The sequence below is a fragment of the Schistocerca gregaria genome, chromosome 2 (genome assembly GCF_023897955.1).
Source record: "Schistocerca gregaria isolate iqSchGreg1 chromosome 2, iqSchGreg1.2, whole genome shotgun sequence".
NCBI lineage: Eukaryota > Metazoa > Arthropoda > Insecta > Orthoptera > Acrididae > Schistocerca > Schistocerca gregaria.
This window is the reverse complement of record NC_064921.1, coordinates 1,034,605,792-1,034,625,400: the sequence shown is the minus strand read 5'-3', so window position 1 is coordinate 1,034,625,400 and position 19,609 is coordinate 1,034,605,792. Positions and strand designations below refer to the sequence as shown.

General features: G+C 46.4%; 1 protein-coding gene across 1 annotated transcript in view; it reads left to right on the top strand.

Moving 5' to 3' along the window:
* The window catches only part of LOC126336803 (brain-specific angiogenesis inhibitor 1-associated protein 2), a 555,994-nt gene that overhangs the window by 454,022 nt on the left and 82,363 nt on the right, over positions 1 to 19,609 (top strand). Inside the window, exon 6 of the mRNA XM_050000840.1 lies at positions 14,006 to 14,206. Within this exon, the coding sequence (XP_049856797.1) occupies positions 14,006 to 14,206 (201 nt within the window). The remainder of the gene's footprint in view (positions 1 to 14,005; positions 14,207 to 19,609) is intronic.

Below are 19,609 nucleotides of genomic sequence, written 5' to 3'. Positions count from 1 at the left end.
GTTGTGTCAATCCATGTACCGGCTCACATGGAGCCGTTAGACGATCATGAGGAGGAACAGTTATATACTAAAGCCCCAAGAAAACCTGGTGGATATAAAATATCTTACAAGACCGAGTGGCTAACCATTACAAGATACTTCTTAAAATATAGTAGACAAAACTCTTACGTCACATTCCCAGGCCATCATTGTGGCCGAGATTATTAAATCAACATAACACAGAAAGGATAAATGCTAAACTTATGTCAAGTTACCACTTCTTAGAATTAGGTCGTAGAATATTAACGCCTAACACCCAAAGGGGTAACAACTTCATAAACACAAGCCACTGTGCCTAGTTAGCTATGTCAGTAACACCCACAACCAAATCAGAGGGCCGCGCAGAATGGCCGCGCGAATAGAGGCGCCATGTCACGGATTTTGCGACCCCTCCCGCCGGATGTTCGAGTCCTGCACCGGGAATGGGTGTGTGTGTGTGTGTGTGTGTGTGTGTGTGTGTGTGTGTGTGTGTGTGTGTGTGTGTGTGTGTGTGTATGTATGTGGTTCTTAACGTAAGTTAGTTTCCGCTCTCGGTAGCTGAGTGGAACCGGCACGGTAGCTCAGCGTGTTCGGTCAGAGACCTAATTGGCCTTTGTAATAAAAAAAAAACTGAGTCGAAAGATCAACAAACGATCTTGAATAGATGTCGTGTGACGTCCGCAACGACCAAACACAACGATCAAAAAAAAAAAAAAATAAAGTAGTCAGCACAACAGAATGTCAATCCTAAGGGCCCGGGTTCAATTCCCGGCTGGGTCGGAGATTTTGTCGGCTCAGGGACTGGGTGTTGTGTTCTTCTAATCATCACCAATTCATCCCTATCGACGCGCAAGTCGCCGAAGTGGCGTGAAATAGAAAGCCTTGCACCCGGCGAACGGTCTACCCGACGGGAGGCCCTAGTCAAACGACGTTTTTAAGATAAGTTAGTTTATGTAGTGTGTAAGTCTAGGGACCGATGACCTCAGCAATTTGGTCCCTTAGGAATTACCACACATACACACACACACACACACACACACACACACACACACACACACACACACACACACAAATCAGAGGCGCCGCCTGAGAGCTGTGAACCAGTTTACATGCTTAAATCCAACTATGGGAGTAAGCATACGAAACCTCAGATAGCCAATATGAAATCCACAATCTAGTAATGGGAATACTATGGTAGACAGTCTAGAGTAAACAAACCTCTTTAGGTAACAGAAGAAATGTACCGCTTGTATGTCATACTCCTTGGAATGTCTAAACATATCCATTCAAGTAATAGTTTCCCCTCCTGAACGTTCAGTTGTATAATACTCCGAGGTATCGTAGATAATTACAAATCATGCAGTGTTCGGCGATAATCCGGATTCTGCTACAATTACACCCCACGCAACATGCTGGAGAAAAAGTGGCCAACGTTCCTGCCGCTACCACAGCACACTTGTCGTAGCACCGCCAGCTAACGGCAGCCGGCAGGTTACAAGTACTGCGGGTACCTTCTAGATCACAGGCTCACAAAAAAATACCTACCCTGGCCACTTCCGGTACCCTTCAGGGCAACCGCTTACAGGTTTCAAAAAAATGTTCAAATGTGTGTGAAATCGTATGGGACTTAACTGCTAAGGTCATCAGTCTCTAAGCTTACACACTACTTAAACTAAATTTTCCTAAGGACAAACACACACACACACACACACACACACACACACACACACACACATTCCCGAGGGAGGACTCGAACCTCCACCGGGACCAGACGCACTGTCCATGACTGCAGAGCCCTTAGACCGCTCGGCTAATCCCGCGCGGCTTGCAGGTTTCGCCACCGCACGGAGCGGAAGATCCTCACGACAACTAACATGTGTCGGTAATAGACACAAGCTCACTTGACAACATATTACAAAAAGAAAGTAAAAGTAAACCGCTTCTGTACGCTGGGCAACAGGAACCAGCTAGAAGCTGCAAAAACTGTTGCATCATCCTCTGTGTCCAACAGCTTGACTTCTCTTGAGGAGTTTACAAGAGAGACTTGCGCAGTTACTTATCGCGAAGCTCGGGCGTAGTTCAGAGATGGAATCGACAAGGTCGGTGTAGGTGGCGCTCTCCCCTGGGAAGGAGCGTCCACTCTGGCGGATCGTCGACCCCTGCTGAGACAGGTAATGGACGCTGAGCGCCGCGCTTAAGAGGCCGTTGTTTGCCGGCCGCGTGGCTGAGCCTCTGGCCAGCTGCGCCTCCCACGGCGCTTACCGGCGGCTGACCAGCTGCTGGGCCCGCCTCAGCGCCCCACGCAAGTTGTGACACCTGCCGTCGCCGGGAGGGACGCCGTCTTCCTTCCACTTCTTTGTGTGCGTACCCTGCTGCCTGCGGGCCGAGACAAAGCCGAAAATCGCATTTGCGAAATGGTGCGCGCCCACCGGGAGATATCCATTTTGTCCTCCACTGGCTGCTTTCATCTCCAATCCTCACACGCACCTCGTTCTTCCACCGTCCTCTAGCCCTTCTCTAGTTTTCCCCGTTTCTCCAGACAAGAGAAGTGGAATGTCTCCTGAGAGACGATAGCGAACCGCGCTCGTCGCCAACGTCAGGCCAGAATTGAAGATATCTACTGTAAAGGATGGTTACAGGGCAGGGCGATGAGAAACAGTTACTATATTTAGAGCATAGAGGCTTGACAGTTCCGCTATAGACTGAGAAGTGGCAGCTCCATTTCTAACTTTATATTCTCACAAATGGATGGATGATTTCAAAAAATGGCTCTGAGCACTATGGGACTTGCATAACTGATGAGGTCATCAGTCCCCTAAAACTTAGAACTACTTAAACCTAACTCACCTGAGGACATCACACACACCCAAGCCCGAGGCATGATTCGAACCTGCGACCGCAGCGATAGCGCGGTTTCAGGCTGTAGCGCATAGAACCACGCGGACACACCGGCCTCTGTGGCTGAGCGGTTCTAGGCTCTTTAATCCGGAACCGCGCTGCTGCTACGGTCGCAGGCTCGAATCCTGTCTCGGGCATGGATGGGTGTGATGTCCTTAGGTTAGTTAGGGGACTGATGACCTCAGTTGTTAAGCCCGTAGTGCTTGGAGGCATTTGAACCATTTGATGGATGATTTGGGAGAGGGGACCAAACAGCTTGGTCATCGGCCCCATCGGTTTGGAGTGTGATGGGGAAGGAAGTTGGCCGTGCTCTTTCAAACGAACCATCCAGGCAATAGCTGAAGCGATTTAGGGAAAAACGGAAAACCTAAATCAGGATGACCCGAAGCGGGTTTGAAAAAAAAAAAAAAAAGGAAAACAGCAACAGAACGTACCAGCATGACTTCAAACACTTTGTTACAGGAAATGTTCAAAATGTCCTCCGTTAGCGAGGATACATGCATCCACCCTCCGTTGCATAGAAACCCTGATGCGCTGATGCACCCATGGAGAATGGCGTTTTGTATCACAGCCGTCCACAATACGAGCACGAAGAGTCTCTACATTTGGTACCGGGGTTGCGTAGACAAGAGCTTTCAAAAGCCCCCATAAATGAAAGTCAAGAGGGTTGAGGTCAGGAGAGCGTGGATGCCATGGTATTGGTCCGCCTCTACCAATCCATCGGTCACCGTATCTGTTGTTGAGAAGCGTACGAACACTTCGACTGAAATGTGCAGGAGCTCCATCGTGCATAAACCACATGTTGTGTCGTAAAGGCACATGTTCTAGCAGCACAAGTAGAGTATCCCGTATGAAATCATAATAACGTGCTCCATTGAGCGTAGGTGGAAGAACATGGGGCCCAATCGAGATATCACCAACAATGCCTGCCCAAACGTTCACAGAAAATCTGTGTTGATGACGTGATTGCACAATTGCGTGCGGATTCTCGTCAGCCCACACATGTTGATTGTGAAAATTTACAATTTGATCACGTTGGAATGAAGCCTCTTCTGTAAAAATAACATTTGCACTGTAATGAGGATTGACACATTGTCGGATGAACCATTCGCAGAAGTGTACCCGTGGAGGCCAATCAGCTGCTGATAGTGCCTGCACACGCTGCACATGGTACGGAAACAACTGGTTCTCCTGTAGCTCTCTCCATACAGTGACGTGGTCAACGTTACCTTGTACAGCAGCAACTTCTCTGACGCTAACATTAGGGTTATCGTCAACTGCACGAAGAATTGCCTTGTCCATTGCTGGTGTCCTCGTCGTTGTTCTAGGTCTTCCCCAATCGCGAGTTATAGGCTGGAATGTTCCGTCCTCCCTAAGACGCCGATCAATTGCTTCGAACGTCTTCCTGTCGGGACACCTTCGTTCTGGAAATCTGCCTCGATACAAACGTACCGCGCCACGGCAATTTCCCCGTGATAATCCATAAATCAAATGGACATCTGCCAACTCCACATTTGTAAACATTGCACTGATTGCAAAACCACGTTCGTGATGAACACTAACCTGTTGATGCTACGTACTGATGGCTTGATGCTAGTACTGTAGAGCAATGAGTCGTATGTCAACGCAAGCACCGAAGTCAACGTTACCGTCCTTCAATTGGGACAACTGGCGGTGAATCGAGGAAGTTCAGTACATACTGACGAAACTAAAATGAGCTCTAACATGGAAATTAAGCGTTTCCGGACACATGTCCACATAATATCTTTTCTTTATTTGTGTGTGAGGAATGTTTGCTGAAAGATTGGCCGTACCTTTTTGTAACACTGTGTATGTAGAGCATAGCGCGCTGACTGTTCCGCTATAGGTTGAGAAGTGGCAGCTCCATTTCTAACTGTATATTCTCACTAATGTATGGATGGATGATTTGCCGGCCGCTGTGGCCCAGCGCTTGTAGGAGCTTCAGTCAGGAACCGCGCTGCTGCTACGGTCGCAGATTCGAATCCTGCCTCGGGCATGGATGGGTGTGATGTCAGGTTGCTTAGGTTTAAGTAGTTCTAAGTCTTGGGGACTGATGAGCTCAGATGTTAAGTCCCATAGTGTTCAGAGCCATTTGAACCACCTGATGGATGATTTAGGAGAGGGGACCAAACAGCGTGGTCATCGGCCGTATCGGATTGGGGTGTGATGGGGAAGGAAGTCGGCCGTGCTCTTTCAAAGGAACCATCCAGGCAATAACTGAAGCGATTTAGGGAAAAACGGAAAACCTAAATCAGGATGACCCGACGCGGGTTTGAACCATCGTCCTCACTTATGATAACTTTGTCAGGATGTTGAAATTTAAATGGCTCTGAGCACTATAGTGCTTAACATCTGGGGTCTTCAGTCCCCTAGGACGTAGAACTACTTAAACCTAACTAACCTAAGGACATCACACAAATCCCTGTCCGAGGCAGGATTCGAACCTGCGACCGTAGCGGTCACGCGGTTCCAAACTGAAGCGCTTAGAACCGCACGGCCACACTTGCAGGCTGTCAGGATGTGTGCCAGAAACATAAGTACCAGTAATAGTAATGTGTGCTGTATTCGTGCCAATGGGCGATTTGTACATACCCAAGGCTGGAAGAGATAACTACAGATGTGCTTCGCGGCTAGGGGTAGCCGGGCGGTCTGGGGTGTCTTGCCACGGTCCGCGCGGCTCCCTCCAACGGAGGATCGAGCCCTCCCTCGGAAATGGTGTGTTGTCGTTAGCGATGGTTAGTTTAAGTCAGATTACGTAGAGTGTAAGCTTAGGGACCGACCAGTTTGGTCTCATAAGATCTTACCATAAAATTCCAAAAATATTACAAATGCGCTTCAAAAGTTATTGCTAATCATATAAAAGTGAATAATTATTTAAGCTAATAAACAATATTCAGTTGTGTCCCTTCATAGTTCACATGAACTCACATGACAGAGTGGTGGAAGAAATGTTAACGATTTTACTTAACACCGTTTACATGCTGTAGTAAGGCAATAATAAAATTAATTATATATTGAGCTGAACTTTAATTTCTAAGGTTGCTATACCATATTAGTACAAAAATGGGTAATGCAAATCCTGGTATCATGACCTGAAGCAGCTTGGGCCTCAAATTTTTTTTGATGGGTATCGAAGTAAAGTTTCGTTTATTAGACCAGCAAGTAAACAGTGGCAACGTAATGCTAACCCATGTTGAGTGTACTCAGTTTGAAAGTAAACAATGTTAAGTGCCCTTTTAAGACGAACACTGTTGATAGAATTTATGATTAAAAAATATTCTCTTTACTCTAGAAATATTTGAAATACTGACATCCTAGTAAACAAATCATATTGGATATGCTTTAAATACGTGATTTATGAAATTTTATTGAGCATTTACTGCCCAGTTTCTGAAAAGAAGGAACTGATCCCTTAGCACTGTTTACATTCGAGATTCTCAATTGTCACGTCGCTTTAGTACAACACTTCAACTTACTCCGAAATTTTAGTAGATTTATTTGACCTGATCTTACACATTTACTAATTAGTAACAGATGAATAATTTACGATGCCAAGTGCTCAAATCGATTTCATCATAGGAAGAAAAGTTTGGTAGCATAGGGAACTTGCTAAATGCCTAATTACGGATATTGTGTCAGAAAGAGAAGCATTGTGTGTTAAAAGTGTAGGAATACTACCGTGTCAGTTATTTACCGATCTACGACATGTACTGTTACTAGAATGATACCCCATTAGTCTGTTTTCTGCTTCGTACATAAAGGACGTCCAAATTGAAGTTATGGTTTCTAGGCACAGAAGGAAGAGAAACACTACTCAGAACGACACCAAATTTGAACAGCACATTTGTTGTGTACTTCATACACAACGGTGAGCGGAGGCTGGCTACGGAGCGGTGCAGCAACTTTCTTCATCGGAAAGTTGTACAGGAGCAGAAATGATTAGTGAACAAGTAACTCTGAAAACACAAGACTTAATTAACTTGTTTTCTCCAAACGTATGAAGACTCATTACAAATGATACAGCAAGAAACAGCGTCCAGCTGTCGCAGTGTTACAAGCAAGAGGCTCCAAGCGCGAGAGGGCTGGGTCACTGCTGCCTGCCAGCCTATATCGTGGCTGCAGAGGGCGCTCGTAGTCCAGAGCCGCTGGAGGCGTGGCTGAGCTGGCGCACTCCAGTGGGTCTCCCGAATCCCATCTGACGTATCGCCGTTGGAAGGAAATACCAACTATGACACGCCTGTAGGGCAAAAAAAATGGTTCAAATGGCTCTGAGCACTATGGGACTGCTGTGGTCATCAGTCCCCTAGAACTTAGAACTACTTAAACCTAACTAACCTAAGGACATCACACACATCCATGCCCGAGGCAGGATTCGAACCTGCGACCGTAGCAGTCGCACGGTTCCGGACTGCGCGCCTAGAACCGCGAGACCACCGCGGCCGGCCCTGTAGGGCAGGTATGGACAAGTGATCCGACAATACAGTGCAAATTAAAAAAAAGAATCATCCGATGGAGCATGTCTACATTTCTGAAACTAATAAACATATACAATGAATTTTGTTTTTTGATGAACGGGAAACTCAAAAAGTTTTTTTCGTACCTTTTCATAGGGGCTTAATATGCCTCCCTTGAGGTGCATGGAATATGTGAATGCATTATTCATATCGTTCCCGCATTGCAGCGAGCATGTCTTGAGTTACAGCTTCCATTGCTGCTATTATGCGATGACTCAGTTCATTCATTGTTGTTGGTAACGGAGGCACATAAACAGAGTCTTTTATAAGCCCCCACAAGAAATAGTCTGGTCCGGTGACTTTGGAGGCTGAATCATTTGCTGCAGTGCGATCGGTCTATCGTTAAGTAATCCTCTGATTTAAACATTCCCACACTTCCAAATGCCGGTGTGGCGGTGCCCTATCCTCTTGGTAAATGAAGCCGTTCGAATCAGATTTTCTACTGTGGGAAAAGAAAGTTCTGAAGCATAACGAAATATGTGTTTCCTGTAACAGTGTTCTCCGCAAATAAAAATGGACCATACACCTGTTACTACGAAACAGCGCAAAACATTAAATTTAGGAGAATCGCCCTCATGTTGTAGAACTTCATGTGGCTGTTCTCGCATTATGACGGTTCACCTTTCCATTCCAATGGAATGCTGCCGCGTCACTGAACATTAACCGTGGAAGAACATTGTCATTCTCCATCTTTCCAACAACGACATTACAGAACTCTTCACGTTGTTGTTTGTCACCTACACGAAGAGAGTGCAGTAGCTGAAGTTTGTATGATTTCATGTGTAAGAGTCGACGCGACACAAGCCACACGGACATCGGGGCCTTGGTGTGCTGTTGAGCTGCACGGCGAACGGGTTTCTGCGGACTCCTTATGAAACTGTGGCTGATGTTTTCGACATCTGTGTGAGACACTCGAGTACGGCACGGCAATTTACCTTTACACAAACAACCTGTTTCTCGGAATTGTACATGCCATCGTTTAATGCTCTGTGCTGTAGGAGGATCCACACCGTACCTAGTACGAAAGTCACGCTCAACAGTTATTTCTGAGCCACGCTACGCAAAACGTAGAACACAAAATGCTTTCTGTTGCCCGGCACCGTTTTTACTAGAAGTGAAGTGGGCACATCTCTGCTACTAGCGGGAACCATGTAAAACTCGAGTGCTTGCTCTTTCCAACAGTACGTTGTTCAGCACATATCTCAAACAACACGTATGTATGTATTGTATGTTAACCGGTGACCTAGAAACGACGGAGAAGCTCCGTCCCCGCCGCAGCCGCAGTGGTCCACAACCCCACGACGACTACCGCAGTCCACTTCATCCCTCCGCCGCCCCACGCCGAACCTACGGTTATTGTGCGGTTCGTCGGCCCCCGGTGGACCCCCCCCCCCAGGGAACGTCTCACACCGGACGAGTGTAACCCCTATGTTTGCGTGGTAGAGTAATGGTGTACGCGTACGGGGAGAACTTGTTTGCGCAGCAATCGCCGACACAGTCTTGCTGAGACGGAATAAGGGGAACCACCCCGCATTCGCCGAGGCAGATGGAAAACCGCCTGAAAACCATTTACAGATAGACCGGCTCACCGGACCTCGACACAAGTCCGCCGGGAGGATTCGTGCCGGGGATGGTTCAAATGGCCCTGAGCACTATGGGACTTGAAAGCTGAGGTCATCAGTCCCCTAGAACTGAGAACTACTTAAACCTAACTAACCTAAGGACGTCACACACATCCATGTCTGAGGCAGGATTCGAACCTGCGAACGTAGCGGTCGCGAGGTGCCAGACTGCAGCGCCTAGAACCTCTCGGCCACTCCGGCCGGCCCGTGCCGGGGACCAGGCGCTCCTTCCCACTCCGGAAAGCCGTGCGTTGGACAGCTCGGCTAACCGGGCGGGCAAACAACACAATAGTTATGATTTTATTTTAAATCGGATGATTCTTTTTGATACAGCCTGTATTAGTGATTATTGACACAGGTGGAAGCGAAGTGCAGCAAAAAAAAAAAAAAAAAAAATTAACCATAATGTTACCAATAAATGGCGCTGTAAGCGTCTTAACGTAATTGGGGTCAGCTACAAATGACATATGAATCGCAATACGAGGGCTACGGTTTGAGTTGCACGTTACTGTATCTGTACTACTCAATGCACATGCCTGTACAAGTTCGACAATCAAAGGTTGTGGCACTGTTTAGTTGGGTAAGCCGTATTGGCATCTCCTTGGAGATGGAAATGGTCCCTTCTGTGGAGAGGATGTTCAGTGGCCAGTCATTGTCCACTTCCTTGCGGGGAAGAAATGCCAGATCGAACATTTGTGTTGCCTGCGATCAGCAGGAAACGACTTCTGAACATGAGTCTTTTTATCAGAATGTGTCCGTTGTACAACGTGATTTCCTTTTTAAATGCGTCTCCATCAAATCAGAAAGAAGTTAACTTGTAATGTCTTACTGCGGACAGTGTGCAGTACACCTAAGACATGAAATCTCCAATATATTCCAGATATTTCAATTTTCGGTCGTGCACTCCTTTTTCCTCGATAAATTCAACAACACTGAGTTTTAAATAGAAAAATCGTTCCGTGCGTGCCCCTTGACTTAACCAACCTAGTTTGCAGTAATATACGAAGTCTCTATACTCGTGATTCAGTCCATTGAACACTGTTGCAAATGGCAAAGGTATTATGTGTATGACTTCAGAAATATTGCTCTTCGTACCAACAATTTGTTCACTCGCTCAATGCCTCCAAATTTAGGACGAAGTGCATATTGATGTACAGAACAATGAATCCCATCCGCCGGCCGGAGTGGCCGAGCGGTTCAAGGCGCTACAGTCTGGAGCCGCGGGACCGCTACGGTCGCAGGTTCGAATCCTTTCTCGGGCATGGATGTGTGTGATGTCCTTAGGTTAGTTCGCTTTAAGCAGTTCTAAGTTCTAGGTGACTGATGACCTCAGAAATTAAGTCCCACAGTGCTCAGAACCATTTGAACCATTTGATAGCAAAGCAGGACGTTTCGTAGGATTTTATGTACCGTGTACGCAGACACGTCCGAAAGTTTATGCATATTCTCGGGCACTCTATCGTTCCACCCCTCACGTGATGCTGTGACCACGTCTCCCACAATCGTCGGATCAGCTGCTTTCCTGTCTCTGCCACACTGCACTTGAAAGAGACCCGCCATTACGAATTTTGTAATCATTTTCTCCACACCCTTAGCAGACTTCGGAGGAACTCCTTTTTTCATACCCTTGAGTGTCAGAAACGTCTTCAGGGCTACTGGTGGACAGTAACTGAACTGTAAAAGAGGTTTACTAGTAGCGCGCGCTTCTTCATGGAGACAGTTATGCGAGGCGTCTCGGACGCAAACCAAGGAACAGCCGTGTGCAGCGCGTTTGTAGATGTGCGTATTCTGAAATTTTTTATTTAGCTCCCGTAGCCTAATGGTCAGCGCGTCTGACCCATGTTTGATTCCCAGACAGATCAGAGATTTTTTTAAACTTCCTGGCAGATTAGAACTGTGATCTCGGGACCTTTGCCTTTCGCGGGCATTTATTTCATCTACATGTACGTCTACATGATTACTCTGCAATTTACATTTAAGTGCTTGGCAGAGGGTTCATCGAACCACAATCATACTATCTCTCTACCATTCCACTCCCGAACAGCGAGCGGGAAAAACGAACACCTAAACCTTTCTGTTCGAGCTCTGATTTCTCTTATTTTATTTTGATGATCATTCCTACCTATGTAGGTTGGGGTCAACAAAATATTTTCGCATTCGCAAGAGGAAGTTGGTTACTGAAATTTCGTAAATACACTCCTGGAAATTGAAATAAGAACACCGTGAATTCATTGTCCCAGGACGGGGAAACTTTATTGACACATTCCTGGGGTCAGATACATCACATGATCTCACTGACAGAACCACAGGCACATAGACACAGGCAACAGAGCATGCACAATGTCGGCACTAGTACAGTGTATATCCACCTTTCGCAGCAATGCAGGCTGCTATTCTCCCATGGAGACGATCGTAGAGATGCTGGATGTAGTCCTGTGGAACGGCTTGCCATGCCATTTACACCTGGCGCCTCAGTTGGACCAGCGTTCGTGCTGGACGTGCAGACCGCGTGAGACGACGCTTCATCCAATCCCAAACATGCTCAATTGGAGACAGATCCGGAGATCTTGCTGGCCAGGGCAGTTGACTTACACCTTCTAGAGCACGTTGGGTGGCACGGGATACATGCGGACGTGCATTGTCCTGTTGGAACAGCAAGTTCCCTTGCCGGTCTAGGAATGGTAGATCGATGGGTTCGATGACGGTTTGGATGTACCGTGCACTATTCAGTGTCCCCTCGACGATCACCAGAGGTATACGCCCAGTGTAGGAGATCGCTCCCCACACCATGATGTCGGGTGTTGGCCCTGTGTGCCTCAGTCGTATGCAGTCCTGACTGTGGCTCTCACCTGCACGGCGCCAAACACGCATACGACCATCATTCGCACCAAGGCAGAAGCAACTCTCATCGCTGAAGACGACACGTCTCCATTCGTCCCTCCATTCACACCCGTCGCGTCACCACTGGAGGCGGGCTGCACGATGTCGGGGCGTGAGCGGAAGACGGCCTAATGGTGTGGGCGACCGTAGCCCAGCTTCATGGAGACGGTTGCGAATGGTCCTCGCCGATACCCCAGGAGCAACAGTGTCCCTAATTTGCTGGGAAGTGGCGGTGCGGTCCCCTACGGCACTGCGTAGGATCCTACGGTCTTGGCGTGCATCCGTGCGTCGCTGCGGTCCGGTCCCAGGTCGACGGGCACGTGCACCTTCCGCCGACCACTGGCGACAACATCGGTGTACTGTGGAGACCTCACGCCCCACGTGTTTAGCAATTCGGCGGTACGTCCACCCGGCCTCCCGCATGCCCACTATACGCCCTCGCTCAAAGTCCATCAACTGCACATACGGTTCACGTCCACGCTGTCGCGGCATGCTACCAGTGTTAAAGACTGCGATGGAGCTCCGTATGCCACGGCAAACTGGCTGACACTGACGGCGGCGGTGCACAAATGCTGCGCAGCTAGCGCCATTCGACAGCCAACACCGCGGTTCCTGGTGTGTCCGCTGTGCCGTGCGTGTGATCATTGCTTGTACAGCCCTCTCGCAGTGTCCGGAGCAAGTATGGTGGGTCTGACTCACCGGTGTCAATGTGTTCTTTTTTCCATTTCCAGGAGTGTAGATCTCGCCGCGACGAAAGACGTCTTTGCTGTAATGACTTCCATCCCAATTCGCGTATCATGTGTGCCACACTCTCTCCCCTATTACGTGATAATACAAAACGAGCTGCTCTTTTTTGCACCCTTTCGATGTCCTCCGCCAATGCCACCTGGTAAGGATCCCACACCGCGCAGCAATATTCTAATAGAGAACGAACGAGTGTAGTGTAACCTGTCTCTTTAGTGGAATTGTTGCAATTTCTATGTGACCTGGCAATGAAACGCAACCTTTGGCTCGCCTTCCCCACAGTATCTATGTGGTCTTTCCAACTGAAGTTGTTCGTAATTTTAACACGCAAGTACTTAGTTGAATTGACAGCCTTGAGAATTGTACTATTTATCGAGTAATCGAATTCCAACGGATTTCTTTTGGAACTCATTTCGATCACCTCACACTTTTCGTTATTTAGCGTCAACTGCCACCTGCCACACCATACAGCAATCCTTTCTAGATCGTTTTGCAACTGATACTGGTCTTCGGATGACCTTAGTAGACGGTAAATTACAGCATCTGCGAACAACCTAAGAGAACTGCTCAGATTGTCACCCAGGCATTTATATAGATCAGGAATGGCAGAGGTCCCAGGACGCTTCTTTGGGGAACACCTGATATCACTTCAGTTTTACTCGACGATTTGCCGTCTATTACTACGAACTGCGACCTTCCTGACAGGAAATCACGAATCCAGTCACGCAACTGAGACGATAGCCTGTAGGCCCGCATCTTGATTAGAAGTCGCTTGTGGGGAACGTCGTCAAAAGCTTTCCGGAAATCTAGAAATACGGAATCAACTTGAGATTCCCTGTCGATAGCGGCCATTACTTCGTGCGCATAAAGAGCTAGCTGCGTTGCACAACAACGATGTTTTCTGAAACCATGCTTATTACGTATCAATAGATCGTTCCCTTCGAGGTTCAAAAATGGTTCAAATGGCTCTGAGCACTATGGGACTCAACTGCTGAGGTCATTAGTCTCCTAGAACTTAGAACTACTTAAACCTAACTGACCTAAGGACACCACACACATCCATACCCGAGGCAGGATTCGAACCTGCGACCGTAGCGGCCTCGCAGTTCCAGACTGCAGCGCCTAGAACCGCACGGCCACTTTGGCCAGCACCTTCGAGCGGATTCATAATGTTTGAATACAGTATATGCTCCAAACCCCTACTGCAAACCGACGTCAACGATATAGGTCTGTAGTTCGATGGATAGGCCTCGTAATGTTTACTTCGTAAGGTGAGGAGACTAGGAGTTTGTGTCCGCTGTGTTTCAGAGCGAGCAGAAGCGCTTTCTCCAGCAGCACAAGCAGCGGTCGGAGACGTACAGCAAGGCGGCGGCGGCGGTGAAGAAGCAGCGCAAGAAGACGCGCACGAAGCCGCCGTCGGTGGCGCTGGACCGCGAGGTGAAGAGCCTCCAGGCGCTGGAGGAGGAGCGCGCCAAGCTGGACGCCTTCTGCGAGGTCAGCCTCAAGACGGTGAGTCGCTGGCGGCGATGTGCTCTCCTGCTCGATCCGTGTCCACGGGAAAACAGTATTGGCCTTGTGAGTCTGCCACCAACAAGCCACTTGGTTTTTAGTCGTCTAACTAATTGCAGCAACAGTCCACCACCATATGGTGCATCAAATGCTTCTGTGAAACGTTCCCTTAGAAAAATTTATGAATGATTGTACTGGTAAACCTCTTACGTTATTTTATTTTCAAACAGCTGAGCAAAACTAAACGTACTCAGACATTTCTCTCTCTGAAACTTCCTGGCAGATTAAAACTGTGTGCCCGACCGAGACTCGAACTCCAGACCATTTCCTTTCTGGGGCAAGTGCTCTACTTCTGCCCGCGAAAGACAAATGTCCCAAGTTCGAGTTCGAGTCTCGGTCAGGCACATAGTTCTAACCTGCCAGGAAGTTTCATATCAGCGCACACTCCGCTGCAGAGTGAAAATCTCATTCTGGATTTCTCTCTTTACTTATTATGATCATCACTAAACTGACACAATATTTTTAGCGCAACACAATCTGACTTTTAATCATCCCTATAAAAGATTGGCCCTCACTAACAATAACGTATACCTTTTATGAATCACTTAACTCACAAAAATCTTCGTTACTCGAACTACTGCAATACAGCGAGCGCCACTACTGCCAGCTAAATAAAAGATTCAAACTACGGAAGGCACCAACTACTCAAAGGCATAGTTAGCAAATGAAAGACTTTGATAGAAAACAAACAATGTATTTACCTTAATAGTGTTCAAAAGTATCATGATATGCAGTGTTACAAATTTACTGTCTCTGATGGACACACGTTCAGATCATCCGGTCTCAAATCTCCGGCATGTGTCTCCCCACATCCACCACCAATGCTGGCGGCTTACCTCCAACTGCGCAACGCTACGCGCTGTTCACATCCAACTGCCCAACACTACAATAGCAAATATTGCAACAATGCCGACCAGCGTCAGACTGCACACAGCACAGTCAGTGATTTTCATACAGAGCGCTACATGGCATTACCAATATAAAAACCTAAACAGCCTACTTACATCTGATGTGGCATTTTTTCAACAGCCAAGAACTGCTATATTTACGACTTGCTTCAATCACATTTCATCAGCACGCGCTAACTACAGTCCACCTATTCCATCTGTTCCCATTCTCCCAACGAAATTTCTCTTACAGGACCCTCCGCATCTAGTAAACTATAGATATAGCGTCGAAGGGCGGTCCGTTCACTTGAGGCATACGGCACAGCTGTGATGAAGTTGGCTCTACAATTAGTTCAGTTTGTCGATACCAAATGAACGAACAACTCCTTCCTTGCCTTACAGTCATCCAGTTGCACTGTGTTCTTTGGCTAAGATGGATCAACGACTTGTGTAACATGTCACACAAACTTAAACACATGTACATAGTGCGTTTTGAGAATTAACAAACATCTGTCAGTACTACACTATGTGATCAAAAGTATCCGGACATCAGGCTGAAAAAAACTTACAATTTGATGGCGCCCTCCATCGGTAATGCTGGAATTAGTATGCTGTTGGCCCACCCTTAGCCTTGATGACAGATTCCACTCTCGCAGGTATACGAGCAATCAGGTGCTGAAAGGTTTCATGGGAAATGACAGCACATTCTTCACGGAGTGCTGCACTGAGCAGAGGTATCGATGTTGGTCGGTGAGGCCTGGCATGAAGTCCGCGTTTCAAAGCATCCCAAAGGTGTTCTATAGGACTCAGGTCAGAATTCTGTGCAGGCCAGTCCATTACAGGGATGTTATTGTCGTGTAATCACTCCACCACTACCTGCTAATTTTACTGTTGGCACTACAGGTGCTGGCAGACGACATTCACCAGCCATTCGCCGTACCCACACCCAGCCATCGGGTCGCCACATTGTGTACCGTGATTCGCCACATCCACACAACGTTTTTCCACTGTTCAATCGCCCAGAGTTTACCCTCCTTACACCAAGCGAGGCGTCGTTTGGCATTTACCGGCGTGATGTGTGGCTTATGAGCAGCTGCTCGACCATGAAATCCAATATTTCTCACTTCCCGCCTAACTGTCATAGTACCTGCAGCGGATTCTGATGCAGTTTGGAAGTCCTGTGTGATTATCTGGATAGATGTTTGCTTATTACACTTTGCTATTCTTTTCGACCGTCGGTGGTCTCTGTCGGTCAACAGACGAGGTCGGCTTGTAAGCTTTTGTGCTGTACGTGTCCCTTCACGTCTCCACGTCACTATCACATCGGAAACATTGGACCTAGGGATGTTTAGGAGTGTGGAAATCACGCGTGCCAACGTTTGACACAAGAGGCACCCGGTCACCTGGCCGCGTTCGAAGCCCTTGAGTTTGGTGGAGCGCCCCATTCTGCTCTCTCACGATGTCTGCCTACTGAGGTCGCTGATATAGAATACCTGGTAGTAGGTAGCAGCTAATATAAAAAAACATATGTTTTTGGTGGTTTCCGGATACTTTGGATCAAATTGTGTAAATATACGAAAGCACCCACGTGCACAACATGCTTATTAACTGTAAATGATTTTATTTTTCACAGCCCTGTGTGTAATTTGCTGAATATTATCCTCCATAATCACAACATGGAATGAGATACTAATTCACAGTGGAACATCCTTTATAACAACATTTTTTGGCGTTATGTAAATGTTGTTGTTGTTGTTGTCTTCAGTCCTGAGACTGGTTTGATGCAGCTCTCCATGCTACTCTATCCTGTGCAAGCTGCTTCATCTCCCAGTACCTACTACAACCTACATCCTTCTGAATCTGCTTAGTGTACTCATCTCTCGGTCTCCCTCTACGATTTTTACCCTCCACACTGCCCTCCAATGCTAAATTTGTGATCCCTTGATGCCTCAAAACATGTCCTACCAACCGATCCCTTCTTCCAGTCAAGTTGTGCCACAAACTTCTCTTCTCCCCAATCCTATTCAATACCACCTCATTAGTTACGTGATCTATCCACCTTATCTTCAGTATTCTTCTGTAGCACCACATTTCGAAAGCTTCTATTCTCTTCTTGTCCAAACTAGTTATCGTCCATGTTTCACTTCCATACATGGCTACACTCCAAACAAATATTTTCAGAAATGACTTCCTGACACTTAAATCTATATTCGATGTTAACAAATTTCTCTTCTTCAGAAACGCTTTCCTTGCCATTGCCAGTCTACATTTTATATCCTCTCTACTTCGACCATCATCAGTTATTTTACTTCCTAAATAGCAAAACTCCTTTACTACTTTAAGTGTCTCATTTCCTAATCTAATTCCCTCAGCATCACCCGATTTAATTTGACTACATTCCATTATCCTCGTTTTGCTTTTGTTGATGTTCATCTTATATCCTCCTTTCAAGACACTGTCCATTCCGTTCAACTGCTCTTCCAAGTCCTTTGCCGTCTCTGACAGAATTACAATGTCATCGGCGAACCTCAAAGTTCTTACTTCGTCTCCATGAATTTTAATACCTACTCCAAATTTTTCTTTTGTTTCCTTTACTGCTTGCTCAATATACAGATTGAATAACATCGGGGAGAGGCTACAACCCTGTAAATGTACAGCTTCCATTTCTGTATTTGTAATGTCAAATAAAATTTCATTTCTCAAATATTTTTTCATAAATTATAATAGGAGACATGTTAAATGTATAGGGCATTATGTTAAAGACCAGAAGGTGACAGTTACAAGTTCGAAACCGATTGTCTACAGTGAAAACTAATTCATGCGATCTTGACTACTGAAAGATTTTTCCCAAGAAAAACACAGATCGCTCCTTCTACGTTCTCAGTATGAGAATATACAGCCTTCGTACAGTTTACCTTTGGACTCATCCGATGGAATCATCGTCTAGCGGCCCCAGTCAGATGATGGCTGTAGGCTTCCAGCTCTGTGCTTTCACGCCATCAAGGAGGAAAATAATCAGCCATGGTGCGCAGGAAGGCATAACAACATTTTGGTGTTCTCCTCCTCTTGGTCTGATCCACTATAACACTCACGTAGTCGTTCGCCTTCTTAGGTATGTATTTGTATTGTACTGATTTTATATCTCTCTACTGTTCACTATCGAGATATGCAAACTAAGAGTATCTATCATTGCGTTAAATTTAATGCCAATGATTCCTTGATGCCTCAGAACATATCCTACCATCCGGCCCTTCTTCTTGTCAAGCTGTGCCACAAACTCCTCTTCTCCCCTATTCTATTCAATACCTCCTCGTTAGTTGTGTGATCTACCCATCTAATCTTCAACATTCTCGTCAGTCTCGACGTTTTAGCTGTAACAAAAATTGTCAATGTAACAGCTTTTGGCAGTATGAAGATGTCATTTCTGAACAATTTGCCAACTGTGGACCACTACCTGCAAAGAGTGTTCTTGACAAAAGAATGTGTGCCTGCAAAACTTCGCAGTCTCACAAGGCAAGAAATCAAATGAGTTAGAGAGCATATGAGATAAACAGAATTTGTCAGAATTCGGACTCAATGGTTAAAGTCTGCATATTTGTTTAAAGACATCCACAAAAAATGAAATTCCACTAGTGAAAGTGAGTAACCCGGCACTGGGATCTTCTGGTGAAGCCATCTGCAGGCGGCGAGTGTCAGAACACTGTCCACCTCTAGATTTTAAAATAAAAGTGCCAAATAACGCTTTTTGATCTCCTAGAACGATGCACTTTGTTATTGTGTTCTAAAGTAAGTCAGTATAGGTGAAGAACAGGGCCCTCAAAAGTGTGCCCAATAGAGATATCAGAGCAGTAACAAGCTTGACCTACATCTGTTATCTGTGATTTTTTTGCCGCAAACACGACAACGGAATAAGTGTCGGTTGTCTCCTTGCATTACTCCATGAGCCACATTTTCTTCAGGTTATCGATGAAACGTGGTAACACAAGACTGGAAGGAATGAGCTAGGGAACCATACTTACAGGATGAGCCAGAAGACTCAGAACAAAATTTTAAAAAAGTAGGCTTTTAGGAAACTAAGTTTATTACCGGCGGTAATATTTCTGTCAACAACGGATGACATTGTGGGAGAAGAACAGCAAGTGACATTCAAACACTTGCCCAACGTTTTGTTTCAGTGTAGAGTTAGTTGTGTTTTTCTCAGTCTGAACGTTTGTTCAACCTTGAAAGTGACTTCGAATTTCAAAAATGTCAGGAAGACTCTAGGGTAACTTTTCTTGGAACAAGGTTGCCTAACAAATCAATGATAGCCGCTCGTCTCAGAAAAGCTAATAGTGTGAATGTATGGGGACATTTCTGCCGACTTTCGACGTTAAGTGAGACCTCACTGGAAAATATCCACGCATCTTTGCTACTTTAACCAAGAAATTCGACGCGAAAACTGTGTCAGCAAACTGGA